General features: G+C 35.5%; 1 protein-coding gene across 3 annotated transcripts in view; it reads right to left on the bottom strand.

The window, feature by feature from the left end:
* LOC106071377 (neuroglian-like) overlaps nt 1-16,741 on the bottom strand; it is a 232,569-nt gene that overhangs the window by 145,111 nt on the left and 70,717 nt on the right. For all 3 annotated transcript variants that reach the window (XM_056024540.1, XM_056024541.1, XM_056024542.1), the window contains exons 7-9: nt 6,910-7,112; nt 6,667-6,798; nt 4,002-4,166 (exon numbers count right to left, since the gene is read on the bottom strand). In XM_056024540.1, the coding sequence (XP_055880515.1) occupies nt 4,002-4,166; nt 6,667-6,798; nt 6,910-7,112 (500 nt within the window). The remainder of the gene's footprint in view (nt 1-4,001; nt 4,167-6,666; nt 6,799-6,909; nt 7,113-16,741) is intronic.

Raw genomic sequence — 16,741 nt, 5'->3', positions numbered from 1 at the left:
GGTTTGTTTATTGTGCAACGCTATTAGCTAACACCTCATATCATCTCTCCATTAATATATTTAGATCTATAATCTAATTCTAGTCTAGATATATATATATAAAAATCAAATAGATCTAGTAATAGTATAGATTCTATCTTGAGACTAGATTGCCGAGTCTAGCCTATGCTATGCCTATAGTCAGTTTTTATTAGAAAAAAAGTCTAGATATTAATAAAGACTAAAGTTTTTTAATTATTAGATTATTAGATATAGACATAAGACATAGATCTAATAATACTGTAATACGTTTACTATACTCTATACTTAATCTACTAAAGTAGAGATCTATCCATAGATCTATTTATAATCTTGTCAATCTAGATCTATACAATATTCATTATAATACTTCTAATTATAATGACTTATTTAAAAAGTTAGTACTTAGACTTAGATCTATTATATTTTATTAATAGATTTACTTTTCAATGCCTAGACCTAATAATAAAATTGCGAATGATGTCAATAATGACTGATTTTTTATTTTTTTTATATAATAATGGGGCTACTAAATCTAGGTCTAGACTCTACTTAAATCTAGTCTAAAATAATGACTGTCTAAGACTCTAGATGTTTGAGAAGTTCACATAGAGGTGTTTTTAATAATACGGCATGTCGGCTGAAAGTATATAAAGTGCTTTTTTTTTTTTGTAAAAATAAAAAAGAGGCTTCAGATAGATTGCCTAACTTTCAACTAATAATAAATTAATAATTAACGTTGAATTACAAGAAAAGTAATTTTTCCCGACATTGAAAAAAGGTGCCGGTACCCCGTACCGGTGCGTACCGTCACAAAAATATATGTATATCTCAATCTTCTTTCATTAATTTTTTTTTTTTGCGGGGTTATTGCTACTTAATACATTGATACCTGATCGATTTATATAGGGCCTAAGTATACAAGCAGGATTTCGAGCATTGGATAAATTTATTTTTTAAATACAAAGTTTTATGGAAGAGGCAATATATTAGTTGTTTGAAGATTGTAACTTCTTAAATTCAGGCTAAAAATATCGAAGCCTACATTTTTACACTCGTTTCTAAATAGTCAGAAGAGATGGACTGACTCATAGTGTAGCTTGTGTACATCTGCAACACAAACTCAGTTAGACTTTCAAAACTATTAAAAGAAAAACTTAGTGATTATTTTTACTGTATAATTCTATTATTATTCCTTTTTAGATTTAGGATATAAACAAAAATTTGCCATATGACTTTATCTAACAGAAAAAAAAAAATTAAACTTACATCTATTTATGCGGTTATTTATAGTTACCTAGTAATATAAAATATATTGAACTAACACGTACATTCATCATAATGCAGCCATGCGATTTTTTGTTTATAAACTTAGCATTATTTAGGACCAATATTTTACAAAGGCTGCGTGGAGAAAGCAGGTATACCCATTAGGAGAAAAACGAGCCCTTTACTCAAGAAAAATTTAAGAAACTAGAACAGACACAAAATAAACAGTAACATTCATAACAAAATAATATTCAAATTGATTAGAGTAACACCTTTTTAAGTAATCATTTAAAGTTTAAAATCACTACAATTTTTTTCAACAATTACTTTGTGTATTAAATTGTGTATTGGAAAATGCCGGGTACATGAAATAAGCTAGTCCTAAAAAAACAACACAGATCTTGGGTAAAATACTCATAAAATAAATAAATAAAAAAAGCGACTTCCGGCCCAATACTTTTTAATCAAAGAAACGAAACGGACTAGTCCAACAAACCCTATTGCACATGAATTTATTATAATTTTTTAACAAAGAATTTGCTTTGAAAAATTTAGAAAATACGAAATTTTTCAGTATAAGAGTAACGATTGAGATGAGTTCTGAATTTACATATTCTTTTCCTAGTCGCCTTTTCCAAACCTTTACTCAGTCTGATATTTAAAAAAAAAATTATTATTTTTCGAAATAATTTTTCTTCGAGGGCTCACGTCTTATAGTTTTACAATGCATCTTTTGCGTAAAACTATTTTAGGCCTACTATTATTGGCTTGGAAGAAAGTCTTTGCAGTGTTACTTCTCAGATGGTTACGTTCAGATATTTAATTATGGAATTAGTATATTCATTATGTCTTTAGTACGAAACATCAAGTGACGCAAATCTCTACGTTATAGGGTAAAACAGGCACTTTGTGACAAAGTATAATGGCAAATTTTTTCTTAATAGACTTAAATCATTGTATTAGTTTTTTAAAGAAACGTTTCCGTGGGGCACCTTTGTTACGCCGAATACCTTGCCTTTGGCATATGTTCGTCCCCCATATGGGATACGTGCCCTGCCCAGCCTGACTGTCGGACTATAAAAGGCTCATACCGGCTTTTGCCATCCATCCATCCCAGTGGCGCTACAGCCCATGGAGGGATATGGCCTACTTCAACACATCCCTCCATTCAGAACTCTCCTGGGCCTTTCGTCTCCACGCCCTAACCCAAAGCTTTTTACCGAGGTTTATAAAATCAAAAGAGGCAGCAGCTTACAACAAACTCGTGGACAGCGAGCTAGAGAATGTGAACATAAATAGTTACATTATGATTATGATAAAATCTATTTATTGCTATATATTTTAACCAATCTTTATTGTTATTGTTGTTCCCCTTCTGGTATATTGGCCGCTTCTGTAGTGGTGAGGGTGGGGCGATTGCATCTACTTCCTTCTCCACTGTAGACTTTTGAGACGGGAGCGATCCAATTTTAAGCTAAATTAGTAGAATATCTTTAGAATATTAATATAAGCTACTTATTGATATTTGAATGTTACATTACAGTCTAATCTCAAATGAAATCGTTAGTAAATATAAAATGAAAGAGTGTTGTACCAGTTAGTAGGGGCGATAGATGGACAAAAATCGCTACCCTCAAAAGTTCTGGATCCGCTAATAGTTAGAACTCAAAAAAGCCATAAAGCAGATGGCTCTTAGAATACACTGACATCACACAGATCTTCTGAAACAGTGCAAAACTACAATAAGCCAACCTCTACATGAACAGCTTTGCAAATGTGGGTAAAAACGTGTGTGCCACAAGACCTGCGGGATGCTGAGATCGTCAAGAACAAAGGAGACAGAAGTGACTGAAACAATTACTCTGAATATCGCTGGCCAAGTCTTTGCTTGGATCATACTCTACCTCAGGCTACATACCAAGTGAATCAGAATGACAAGTGGCTTTCGCTCAGAGAGATCCACAATTGACGTGATACTCTTTCCGTCATCTGCAGTATAAGTATGCAGGTTAAGGCTTTCGATCTAGCAAGTTTAATGGCGCCTTCTAGGAATGTGGAGTTAAAGAAGGATGTGTCCTGGCCCTAACCCTCTTCGAGATACGCTTTTCACTGCTAATCCACCACGCGTTTGACGAATCCACCGAAGGCATATATCTACATTCCAGATTCGATGGCAAACGTTTGAATATTGTCAGACAGAGGCCAAAACGAAAATAAAAACCATCTTTATAAGAGATATACTATTTGCGGATGACGCAGCGGTAGAGGCATCCACAGGAAGAGCTTCATTCATTAATGCCCTTTTCTCTCAAGCTTGCAAAGAGTATGGCTGAAGAAAACAAACGTCATGGGGCCCTAACACCATCCTCTATCCTTTGGTGAAAACAAATTAGAAAAAACTAAATTCATTCCATTGGCTTCCGAAGGATGTTCAAGTTCACACAACTGACACGATTGAATGAGACCAACATATGTGTGTGTGTGTGTGTGTGTTGTACGCAGGTGTATGCAGGTTTACAGCATTATAATGTTCATATTTATTATAAAATAAGGTCATATGTCTTATTTGTACTGAACTCTAAAACTTTGACATTGATAGCATTAATCAATAACAAATCGTCTGATCAGCTGTTTAATATTGAACTGTTTAAATCTTTATGTATGCGTCTTTCGCCCCACCCTCCCGCTACGGTTTAGTTATTGCTTAAATTTACCTGCAAGAACATTGAGAGTTGCTTCAGCCCACAAGTATCCGTGAATATTGGTGACGTTACACTGAACTACAAGAGCATCAGAGCGAGAGACATTGCTAAAATAGATCGGACTGTCCATGACATGGTGAAAGCGTTCGTCTAGTCGTGAGTCAGCTTTTAGCGCATCTGAAGCAAAATATATGAGCCTACGTGAATACATCTAGCCTAGATAATGTTTTTATTGTGTATATGTGTACATCTAGCCAAGATTATGTTTTTATTGTGTATATGTGTACATCTAGCCTAGATTATGTTTTTATTGTGTATATGTGTACATCTAGCCTAGATTATGTTTTTATTGTGTATATGTGTACATCTAGCCTAGATTATGTTTTTATTGTGTATATGTGTACATCTAGCCTAGATTATGTTTTTATTGTGTATATCTAGCCTAGATTATGTTTTTATTGTGTATATGTGTACATCTAGCCACTGGCGGATCCAGGGGGGGGGGGTAGGGGCGATCGCCCCCCCCCCACTCGGCCGACCCCCCCCCCCCCCCGAAGGAGGGGATCGGACGAATTTTAGTATAGAATTCACACAATTTGTATACGAATTTATTACTTATGTTAATAATATATACTAATTATTTATATTTCAACCTATTTTTAGATGAATTCGCCCCCCCCCTTCTTGTATTTGGGCTATTTGGTAGGGTCGGGAGGGGGGCGATGGCATCATTCCGCCCCCACCACCATAAACTTTCGAGTGGGGGGAGGGGCAGTCCTATTTATTCGTAGAAATCACATATTGCTAACAGAATCAATTAAATATCTATATGATTAAAACTTGTTATTGGTATTTTAACCGGTCTTTATATTATGTCGTTCACCTGTTGGCCGATTGGAAGGGGAGGAGCGAATACCTCTACTGTCCTTCCCATCTAAACCCTTTGAGTGGGGGGGGCGGTCCTACTTTTATGAAGAAATCATAGTATGTGAACAAAATTAGTCGAATATCTATATAATATAAACAGGTGGAAGTGCGATACATGCAATCTTCTTCCCCCCATCGGACAAACAAATACTTTTTCTTTTTGTATTATAGTAAGAAATTACAAAATTTAAAAAATATGTCACTAATATAATTTATATATGCTATAAAGTAAATTCTTATATCGAGTCGCCCATCCCCTATTCTTTAATGCAAAATGCAATCATTAGCAGAAATTATAAAAAGGAGCGAGGATTAATCGTTTTCATTTTACCGCCATTCCCCTTTCCAGAGAGAGTTTGTGTAATTTCCCATGAATTTATCATAACTATTTTAAGAAAGAATTTGCTTTGGAAAAGTTATAATTCAAACGAAATTTTTCAATATAACAGTCACGGTTGAGATGAGTTCAAAAGCCAGATAATCTTTTCCTAGTCGACTTTTTCCAACCTTTACTCTATCTCATATTTTTCTAGTTAAATAAATTTAGGACTATAACTCACAATTTATGCTTGAATTTTATTGAATATTATTAATCGAATTTTTTTTTTTCGGCGGCGATCCTCAAAGCCTTAATCTAAATATGTGAGGTATCTTATCTTTTCAAAGAACAAATCGGTTGTATTTGCAATGTATTAAAAGACTATAAATTCATATTAGAATATTTTTCCACATTATTCAAAAGGTCCTTTATAATAGAATGTATAATGAGCTGTAGGTCAGGAGAATGCGTTACTGCAGTGAAGAATGCCAGAAAACGCTTTTATCGTCGAGGCTTCGCCCCGAACCTCACTGATGAATAATAAGCTGTAGATGTCAGGAGAATGCGTTTCAGCCGTGAAAAATGCAAGATAACGTTTTTGGCGTCGGAGCTTCGCCCCGAACCCCACTAATTATAATGAGTTGTAGATGTCAGGAGAATGCGTTTCAGCCGTGAAAAATGCAAGAAAACGTTTTTGGCGTCGGAGCTTCGCCCCGAACCCCACTAATTATAATGAGTTGTAGATGTCAGGAGAATGCGTTTCAGCCGTGAAAAATGCAAGAAAACGCTTTTGGCGTCGGGGCTTCGCCCCGAACCCACCCCGTTGATAAATAATGAGTTGTAGATGTCAGGAGAATGCGTTTCTGCAGTTAATAATGCAAGAAAACGCTTTTGGGTGTCGGGGCTTTGCCCCGAACCCCACTGACGAAGCTCAAAGCGCTCTCCCAGATCCCCAAGTTTGCAAGAGAAAGGCCTCTACATTACTGTTTTTTTGTTCTGTTTATTTTTCGCCGAACATTGAGAAACAGTCTTATTTTATTCTCATATATCGTATATATATATATATATATATATATATATATATATATATATATATATATATATATATATATATATATATATATATGTTGTACGCACGTTTATGCATAGGGTTAGGGTTTACTGGAAGTTAGGGTTAGGGTTTGGAAAAAAATCGCCCCCCCCCCCCCACTCCAAAGTTCTGGATCCGCCAGTGCATCTAGCCTAGGTTTTTCTAATGATATTTCAAAAGAAACTTAAATGCATTATAATTTACTTTTATTTTGTCTAGCTTCTTCTTTTATTAACCAACTTCTTCGCGGACTCAATTTCAACAGATACAAATGATAGTCCTACGTGACATATTTTCTGACTTCATTGTTATCTAACTTCTAGACAACTAAATATAGAAACCTTCTAATGGCATGCCGTTGATGAACCAGAATAGTTGAACATTTGGTGTGCCGACTGCCAGACATTCAAACATGGCATCTCCTGTTTCTATCAATGTAACATCTGTTGGTTTTGACACCCATCTGGGAGCAGCTAGAGAAACACAATGTTTAGGTGAAGGCAGTAGATTGCATAGGATTAGACTAGACTTACTACACACATATTTATTGGACTACTGAAAGCATGTTGACATGTTCCTATTACCATTGATAGATAGTCGAAAAGACATCTCTAACAAAGTTGCTTCTTGTTCGCTGTTAGCATCGCATAGATATACTCCTGCATCTGTCATTTGTAAGTTCTGAATGATCAGTTCTTGGCCCCCACTGTTTCCTAAACGAACTCTGTTGTTATTTTCCAATGGCTCGCTGTCTTTCTTCTTCCATGTGACACTACTTGGTGGTGGGCTGAGAACACAAATACTAGATAGATCTACATTGTTATAAATACTAGATAGATCTACATTGTTATAAATACTCTACTTTGTTACAAATACTAGATAGATCTACATTGTTATAAATAATAGATAGATCTACATTGTTATAAATAATAGATAGATCTACATTGTTATAAATACTAAATAGATCTACATTGTTACAAATACTAGATAGATCTATATTGTTACAAATACTAAAGAGGTCCACATTGTTACAAATACTAGAGAGGTCCACATTGTACTTTGTTATAACTCTGCTCCTACGCTGATGCATATGGTGGGTACAAGCGCTCTCTTAAACATAAGGTATCTAAGAGAAGGATGTTGACATTGGAGAGAATTTGTGATCAAGGCAGACATTATTATGACGTATTTGTGTTGTCCCGTGAATAAAGATATGTCCGCATTGACTTGCCTTCCTTAGGTTTATTCACTGGCATACAGCACATGTCGTGTGTCGCTAAAACCTATAATATTTATTAGAAACTAGACATATATTACCCCATTTCGCCGGTCTTAATTTGCGTATCACTGTCGATATAGTCACTGCGAGTGTTTTGGAAACAAATAAACGAAATAATTATGCTATAAAAAAGCAAATGTGTGAATGTAAAAATAGTATGAATGGAACTATCAAAATAGCTAATCGACCTGAATCTATTTTTCAAATAAAAACATTAACTTGTAGGCTTACATATATTTGATTAAAACAAGAAACGAATAGACTTTATTTTGTATGCTCATGTGTTAAAGTATAAAGTATAAGGTATATCTATCATCTTTGAATTAGATCTAGAATTAAAGCTAAATCTAGTTAAATATTGGCTTGGATAGAGTTCGTTCTGTGTGTGCGTGGAGCCTTTGCTCTGCGCATGTGTGACCTATCTGTCTTCTCTAATGAAGGAATGAATGAAACGGTTGTTAGATGTACGCGACTCATGAATGGAACTATTAAAATGTATGCCAACAAGGCATCATAGATATAGCGAACGAATGTATGAAAAATGCTTTAGAAAAACAAATTAGAATGTTAATTTCATAAAATATGAAAGGACTGGTCTATAATTAATTATAGAGCCTCGTGTTGCCTGTCCAATCACAGAGTGTTTTCACTGCAAGCATGTAAGGTTTGCACGACACATGAATGAAAATATTAAAATGTCTGTCAACACGGCATTGCAGCTATAGCGAACGAATGTATGAAAATGCTTTAGAAAAACAAATTTGAATGTTAATTTAATTTCGATCTTTTCTCATGTAAACATGGTAAACATGGCCTAAATCCATAAAATACTTTCATAGAGCTAGGCAACTTTTTTTTTGAGGGTCTTAAATTTATTTTAGGGCTCCTATACATATGTGAGCAGGTCAGGCAGGCGCTAAGTGTGAGACCTATTCTCTGCTCAACATTAAATTATTTAACAGTAGGCAGATGTTTGCGCTACTAGGTGAGCTCAATCTGTGACATCTCAGTCTACGACCAAAGGGCTAGAGTCGCCTAAGTAACCAGACATACTCACCTAAACTAAATGAAAGCAAGATAACGAAACTTTAGTTTAGGATAAATAAACAAAACGAAACTTTATTAACATACAAAAAATAAATAAATCATTAAATATAATATATATATATATATATATACACTAACCACTACAACTAACTAAAACCCTCTAAATCTACGCCACTACAAACATCAAAAAACTAACCAAACAACTATCGAACACAAACTGATCAAACCAACTATCTAACTAAATCACTACAACTGAAGTACAACTACCACACTAGACCTAGATCTACACTAACACCCTACAATAAACTGGTCTAGATCTTCTGTGGCATTTTACGTCTCGTGAGACGATCTTTTCCCTTTGCAACTTCTTGTGTGACTAAAGAGGCCAATCCTTGATACACAGCTGCGATCACAGGTTGGGCATATAAAATCACCAGGCGCCATTGCATTTTCACCCTTCTTTCTGCTTCTGTTGTGTATGACATCTGCAATCTGTGACCCTTCCTTTATGCTCTCTCTCCATGTGGATCTGTCCAGTGCCACCTCTTCCCAGTTGCCAGTGTCGATTTTGAAGAGCTTCATGTCGCGTTTGCATACATCCGTATAACGTAAAAGTGGGCGACCAGCGGCTCTCCTGCCTTCAATTAGATCGCCATACAGGATGTCCTGTGGAAGTCGACCTACTGGCATTCTACGAACGTGGCCAAGCCAGCCAAGGCGTCTGCTGCTGATAACAGAGCGGATGTCCTGGCATCCTGCTCTATGTAGCACTTCCTCATTTGTTATCTTATCTTGCCACCTTATTTTAAAGATCCGCCTTAGGCATCGGAGGTGGAAGACATTCAGCTTTTTTTCCTGCCATGAGTAGGTTGACCATGTTTCACTTCCGTACAGCAAGGTGCTCAACACACAGGTCCGGTAGACTAGGGCTTTAGTACTGCTAGTCAGCAATATGTTGTCCCAGACTCTTTTCTGCAACCGTGACATGGTGGCCATTGCCTTGGCTATCCTGTTGTTTATGTCTTTATCCAGTAGAGTGTTGTTGGATATGATGGAGCCAAGGTAACAAAAGTGATCAACAATTTCTAGTGGTTGGCCATTAATGCTTACTTGAGGTGCAGTGTTTGTGTTTTGGACAAGTATCTTAGTCTTGCTTTGACTGATGTTTAAGCCGAACTTCTGGCAAGCAGCAGATAGTTTGTCAACCATGGACTGTAGCTGAATATCAGAATCAGCCACAATAGCTGCATCATCAGCATACAGGAGTTCCCTGACGAGTAGCTTCCTAACCTTGGTTTTTGCCCGCAGCCTTGATACATTAAATAGTTTTCCAGAGGATCTTGTATGGAGAAACACACCTTCGTTTATGTCGCTGTACGCATAATGCAGTAGACAGGAGAAGAATATGCCAAACAGAGTAGGTGCGAGCACACATCCCTGCTTGACACCACTGCAAACCTCAAAAGGTGCTGATTGGGCTCCATTGAATTTGACAGTACATTTAGTTTCCTCGTGAAAACATTCAATTAACTTCAGTAGTTTGGGAGGGCAACCTATTTTCCTCAGGAGTTTGAAAAGGCCACTTCTGCTGACCATGTCAAAAGCTTTAGTCAGATCGACAAAAACAATGTAAAGGGGTCTGTCTCTCTCTCTGAATTTCTCCTGCAGTAGTCGTAGAGAAGATATCATGTCTATAGTGGACCTACCACTCCTGAATCCACACTGAGACTCTGGGTAGACTCTAGAAGCTATCACTTGCAGCCTGGATAGTGCCACTCTAGCAAAGATCTTGCCCACTATACTGAGGAGAGAGATACCCCTATAGTTGTTGCAATCACTCCGATCCCCTTTGTTCTTGTATATTGTGACTATAGTTGCGTCACGCATGTCCTGTGGGACATGACCTGTTTCCCAACAGCGGCAGAGGAGAATATAGAGTTCAGGGAGCAGGAGTGATTCGTTGACTTTCACTACTTCCACTGGGATACCATCACTCCCAGGAGATTTTCTATTTTTTAAGCAGTTAATGGCTTTTTTGAGGTCACTAAGGCTCGGAAGCTCATCTAGGCATTCCAGTACTGGAAGATCTGGTAGAGAAGCCAGGGCGACATCGTCTACTGTATTCTGTGTGGCATAGACTTCGAGGTAGTGTTCTGTCCATCGTTCTAGCTGCTTGGTTTGATCTGTAATTTTTTCTCCTGATTTGGATAGAAGGGGGGGCAGGCTTAGACACTGCTGGACCCAGGGCCGCTTTAATGACATCAAATAGAGCTTTGCTATTTCCTGAGTGGAGACTGTCTTGGATTCTGTTGCAGGTATCCCTCCAGAAGTTGTTAGCACATTTTCTAGCCATTTGTTTTGCGGTATCCCTCCAGAAGTTGTTAGCACGTCTAGATCTACAATCCGAAATATCCTACAAGAACCAACCCATAACACTAACATTAAAACAAGGACATCTTAGTCTTAGTACATTTACTATTAGTATTCACTAAGAACAGAAACAGACTATAACTAAGCCACAAAGGCAACACTACAGAAACAAAAAAAAATTATAAATCTACAGCAGTAGCTTAAAGCAGCAATATGTGATACAGCAGTAATAACACATGAGCATGTATTTCAGCAGCTATATTCAGCAGCTAAAAGCAGCAGTAATAATGGCATGCAATACATAAATGCAAAACTATAAATACAAAATCATATATTCTATTAGATCTAGAACATGAACAACATATTCATATCAGGCTACGCTGGGCGCCGCCATTTTCAATACAGCGTGTTGGGAACAACTGTCAACTCTTTTGAAAAATATTCCAAAAAAACTAAATTAAGATATATCTAGCGTATTTACACATAGTGTGACAGATCTAGTAAAAGAAAATATAAAATAGTTATAAACTTACAGGCCGTCCCAGGTACAGAAATATAGCAATGATTAAATAATCATACACCAGATCACTAAGATCATCAACTGTCACAGAGACAGAGATATATACTTTACTGGCCGCTGGTCAACTGTACAGGATATAGCCTGGATTTAACTATTTATACTACCCGCCCTAACCCATATAACAAAAAGCGGAAGTACAAATATTAATTCTGGCACTAGCCTATAAAAATAGAATACATAAAATAGCTCTGACCTATAAAAGTAGAAAAATTAAAATTACATATAAAAATAGCTCTGGGAGCGGAAGTACAAATATTTATTCTGGCACAAGCCTATAAAAAATAGAATACATAAAATAGCTCTGACCTATAAAAGTAGAAAAATAAAATTACATATAAAAATAGCTCTGGGAGCGCAAGCTCACACATACGTAACAGTTCCAGTTAGAACCAAAGAAACATTTATGCCAAGTTTTATCAAGATTGGTCAAAATTTTATCAAGATTGGTCAAACGGTTTTGATTTCTATTCCTAACATACATACACACATACATATATACGCCTTACTTTCTACTTTATAGTATAAAGAAACAAGAGAGTAACGTAACAGACAAAGTCTATGGAACGTAAGGTGTGACATAAATTTGTTGAGACATTGTTCTGCAAATACGTTCAGAAATTCAGCTTAACAAGATTAAAAAGGAATTTTAAAAATACGATTACAAAGATATATATATATATATGGTGACCGGTCATTTCATCCCCGGTCATTTCATCCTTGGTCACTTCATCCCCGCTCACTGCATCCCTAATTAAATATTTTTTCTTATTCATTTTTTAATTGTGCTGTTAAGAATAGGTTAAAGGTATGTCTTTTGAGTTTGTATTGCAAATCTTATACATTGTCTTATGTTGTGTATATCCTATACTCTTAAGCGAGCTATTCTTGTAAGCTGGTGACCGGCCATTTCATCCTTAGTCACTTTATCCCCGGTCATTTCATCCCCAATTAAATATTTTTTCTTATTCATTGTTTAATTGTGCTGTTAAGGAAACACTTTAAGTCCTCATTTCATCTAATATAGAAATAGGCTTTATGTAGAATGATTTGTAATAGTATTCTACATGTTATTCATGCGTTTAGGGTGTTTTCCCTTCCACTTTACATTCTTGATGAGAAATGTCATAATCTATTGTAAATCTGGGTGTGTACTTAGCTATAGCACTTCTATTGGATGTGGGGGATGTAATATTACCCTGCGCATGACGTAATGATCAAAGGCCAAGGTGTGGTGAAGTAGTGGAAATATTTTAAGAGATGAGAACGATTAGAATACTTATGGTCATGCCACTGATAACTCCTGACGACCATCTTTCACTTTATTTTATTTTTCAATCGCTCTTTCTTGAAAAAGGGCGCTTCGTTTTTAGCCTTGATATAAATCCACAGGATATCATGTCGCCTAAATAAGTTTAGCTTTTATTTCTTTTAAACATTAAAGTTGTACATTGTGTTATAGGCAAAGTGAATTACAAAACATTGTTCAACAATAGGAATCGATGGATCGTCTTCTGTACTTGTAATCAATAGCCTATCTATCTTATCTTACCTATCTTATCTTACCTATCTATCTTATCTTACCTATCTATCTTAACACTTTTTGTTTACATGACCTCTATATTTATACATTTTAATGTTTTATAGTTTCTAATGGCATTTAATTTTATTCTTATCTAATGTGTTACACTTTTTGCCATGTAAATAAAAATGAATATATTAAATATTGCTTATTTCATGATTTTTACAATTACTATTTGTTAAATAAAGATGATGAAATGACCGGGGATGAAATGACCAGGGGATGAAATGACCGGGGATGAAGTGACCGGGGATGAAATGACGAAAAGAGAGAGAGAAAAAAGAATTGGGAGATAGAATGAGTGAGTGACGAGAAAAAGAGAGAGAGAGAGAGAGAGAGAGAGAAAAGAATTGGGAGATAGAATGAGTGAGTGACTAGAAAAAGAGAGAGAGAGCATGCCATTCCAATTCAACATAACAGATACCTATAGCTACAGGCTAAGAAGTATGCATACATACTTTGAAATTCAGTAATATGCAGATATTGATAGAAATCTAAAACAAGATTAACAAGGTTACAAATACAGTTTGTGTGGAAACAAAATCAAAATCGGCCTCCGAAATGGTCCACCCAGGCAGGCTTCAAAATTTTCAGAAAGAACATCCGAATGAAATTATATCAAAGACAAACGACAGATAAGAATGGAGAAAGAAGGTTGACAGATACTGTGTAGTGCCCCAGCGGTCCAGCAAATAAAAGGATAGGTGAAAGTGAATGTAAAGTTAGATGTGAACCTGGCCTAACTGATGTCCTATAATTGACCTAATTGTTTTGAAAAGGCTTAATCTCTTATTGGAATTCCTCCAGAAAACAAAACATTTCCGTTACAAAAATGGTAAGAAAAGGTTTCAAGAAAAATGCAGTTTACAAGTTTTATGTTTAACTTAAATTATGTCTAACTCATAATGCATACTAATTAGATTATTTCTCTTAAAAAAATATAGTAAACATTTGTTCGTGTGTAAATATAGTACTTACAGAACCATAAAAATATAAACAAAAATTTTCGACAAAAATCTACAACCGTTTGCGTGTAGTCCATTGCGATGTGAATATAATGGTCTCCTCTAATAAAAAGCCTCAAGTGTTTGTTGTAAAATAGGTGTATTTTATGAAAAAAAAACTGCTTGCATAAGTGATTTAAAAAATTAGATTTTTCGCTTTCAGGAAAGAAAAAAGTAGCCGTTGCATCAGAACTTTGAATGGTCTAAATATTGTGATGTTAATTTAAAAAATGTAATGGTTCATTTTTGGAAAAGAAACAAATTGCATAAGAACTTTGAATGATCTAGAATATCATGAAAGTTAACTGAAACTCAAACTCTATGGCCACATCACAAGCTCCTTAGGCCTCGCAAAGACCTTCCTTCAGGAAACAGTACCAGGAAGAAGATGAAGAGGAGCACAGAGAAAACGATGGGAAGAATAACATCAAAGAATGGACAGGCCTACCCGTGAATGAAATATTATTAAATGCAAAGACAGAGGAGAAAGGAGAAAGAAGGTTGACTTATCTTGTAGGTGCCCCAACAGTACAACAGACCAATGGATAGGTGAAGGTGACGTAAAGTGTGAACCTGGCCTAACTGATGTTATTGAATGATTATCTAATTAATTTAATTGTTTTGTAAAGGGCCAATCTCTCATTCAAAGCCTCAATAAATACAATTTCTCCCTAAAAAAATACTTTTCCCTTTAGTTCCATTTCACAGCCGGCAGCGCTGCAGTTCACTTATATAATATGGAACACTACTTATTAATTGTTGTTTAAATGATATTCCACTTATATGTATACTAAATAGAGTGTTTCTCTTTTTTTTAAAGTTAAATTTTTTTATTGTAGGTAGTTACTATAATGGAACTTACTTAATTTAGCAATACAATAGTAAAAAAAAAATATTTAAAGAAAAGCTAAAACTATCTACATAAATGTGTTAAAAACATGGTGCAGTTATTTCCCATACTAAATAGTCTTCCGTGTTTTTTTTACTGTTAATAGTGAATAGTTATAAAAATGGTGTATTTTATATGAGAAAACTGCTCGCATAATGGTTTTAAAAACTGAATTTTTCGCTTTCAGAAACGAAAAAAAGTGGCATCAGAACTTTGAATGGTCTAAAATATCATGATGTTGGATTTGCAATACCTTTTCTAGTTTACGAAATCTAAACGGGACGGACGGATGGACAGACAGGCCACACAAAACTATTTCCCTTTCGGGGGCCGCTAAAAAAGCAAAGCTTATACGAAGTCTAACTGTATCAATTAGTTTGGATCAGTCATGTAATTAAATTCGTAACAGACCTAGACCAAATACAATAAATCTGTGCGATTAGAAATATTTTGACCTTTTGTTTTTGTTTAGCGCTATTTCATACTTGTAGATTTCTCAATACGCTATGATCCTATCACTTCTCTGGATCAGTTGGGGACATTGGGGGGAGGAGAAAGAAATGAAGATCTGGGTGAATTGTATCATAATTCTTTTTTATAAGCATTTATAAAAATAGGTTGGGGGGGGGGGGGAGCCTGAATTTGAACTCATGGCTCAAGCTGACATATCAATCACTGTGCTAGTGAAGTACAGTCAGGTGTAGTTATCTAGGGTTTGTTTCAAGCGTACTTTAATGCGGCGACAAATAAAGGGAAATAATTGTGCAAAATTTCAACTTGATCCGAGACTGGGTGTCGGAGAAATAACGTGTACAAACGTTTTACTAGACAGACAGACAGACAGACAGAGTGAGCTGATATAAGCATTGTAAAAATGATAAAATGCAGTACAAAAAAATTAAAACTTAATTTGAAAACTTTGACAACTATATGAATACAGCTTTAAAAAGATAATACCTCCTTTAAACAACTTATAAGGTGATTATTTTTCACTTATAATGAATGAATTTTAGATTTAAAAAATTGAATTTTTCCCCCATTCCCCCCCTCAGGAAACAATCTTGGTGAAGCGAATGTCTAAATCTACTCGACTTTATAATATTTTAATGATAGATCTAGACTTTGAAGACGGTGCGTAAAACTTTCCTGAACATTAATTTATTAAACTCATGAATAATATAATGCCCTAATGCGGAAAAACGTATAGGCCGTTTGAAGATGAATATTCTCTAGTTATCTAGCCAAATTTAAATTAATTACTTTTTATGTATTGCAAAATTAAAACGGTCAAACTAGAGTTTTCGCAGTGTTACGAATGAGCTAGTAATACACATCAAGTGTCAAATATCTTTGTTGCCTGATGCTATACAGATGTATACAGAGGTGCGGAGACTGCGTGCATCCATCAGGGGTGTCACATTACATAGCGTTTTGTTTTTTGGTGCAAATATTTTACAGAATGTTATATATAGGTCTGGATCAAGGGTTTTGATTTTTCATCTCCTGCTATTACTATCAAAAGTACTGTGTTTACTCTGTCTCGAAATGCACATTTCCTTTTAGAATTTGTGAGAAATTTAACAGAGTGATTAGTGTTGCAGGTTACTGTGTACGAGATAGTTACATTTGGTAATCTTAATTCTTGACAATTATAGACTATTCCTTTTA

The sequence above is a fragment of the Biomphalaria glabrata genome, chromosome 3 (genome assembly GCF_947242115.1).
Source record: "Biomphalaria glabrata chromosome 3, xgBioGlab47.1, whole genome shotgun sequence".
NCBI lineage: Eukaryota > Metazoa > Mollusca > Gastropoda > Planorbidae > Biomphalaria > Biomphalaria glabrata.
This window is presented reverse-complemented; position numbering and strand designations above follow the sequence as displayed.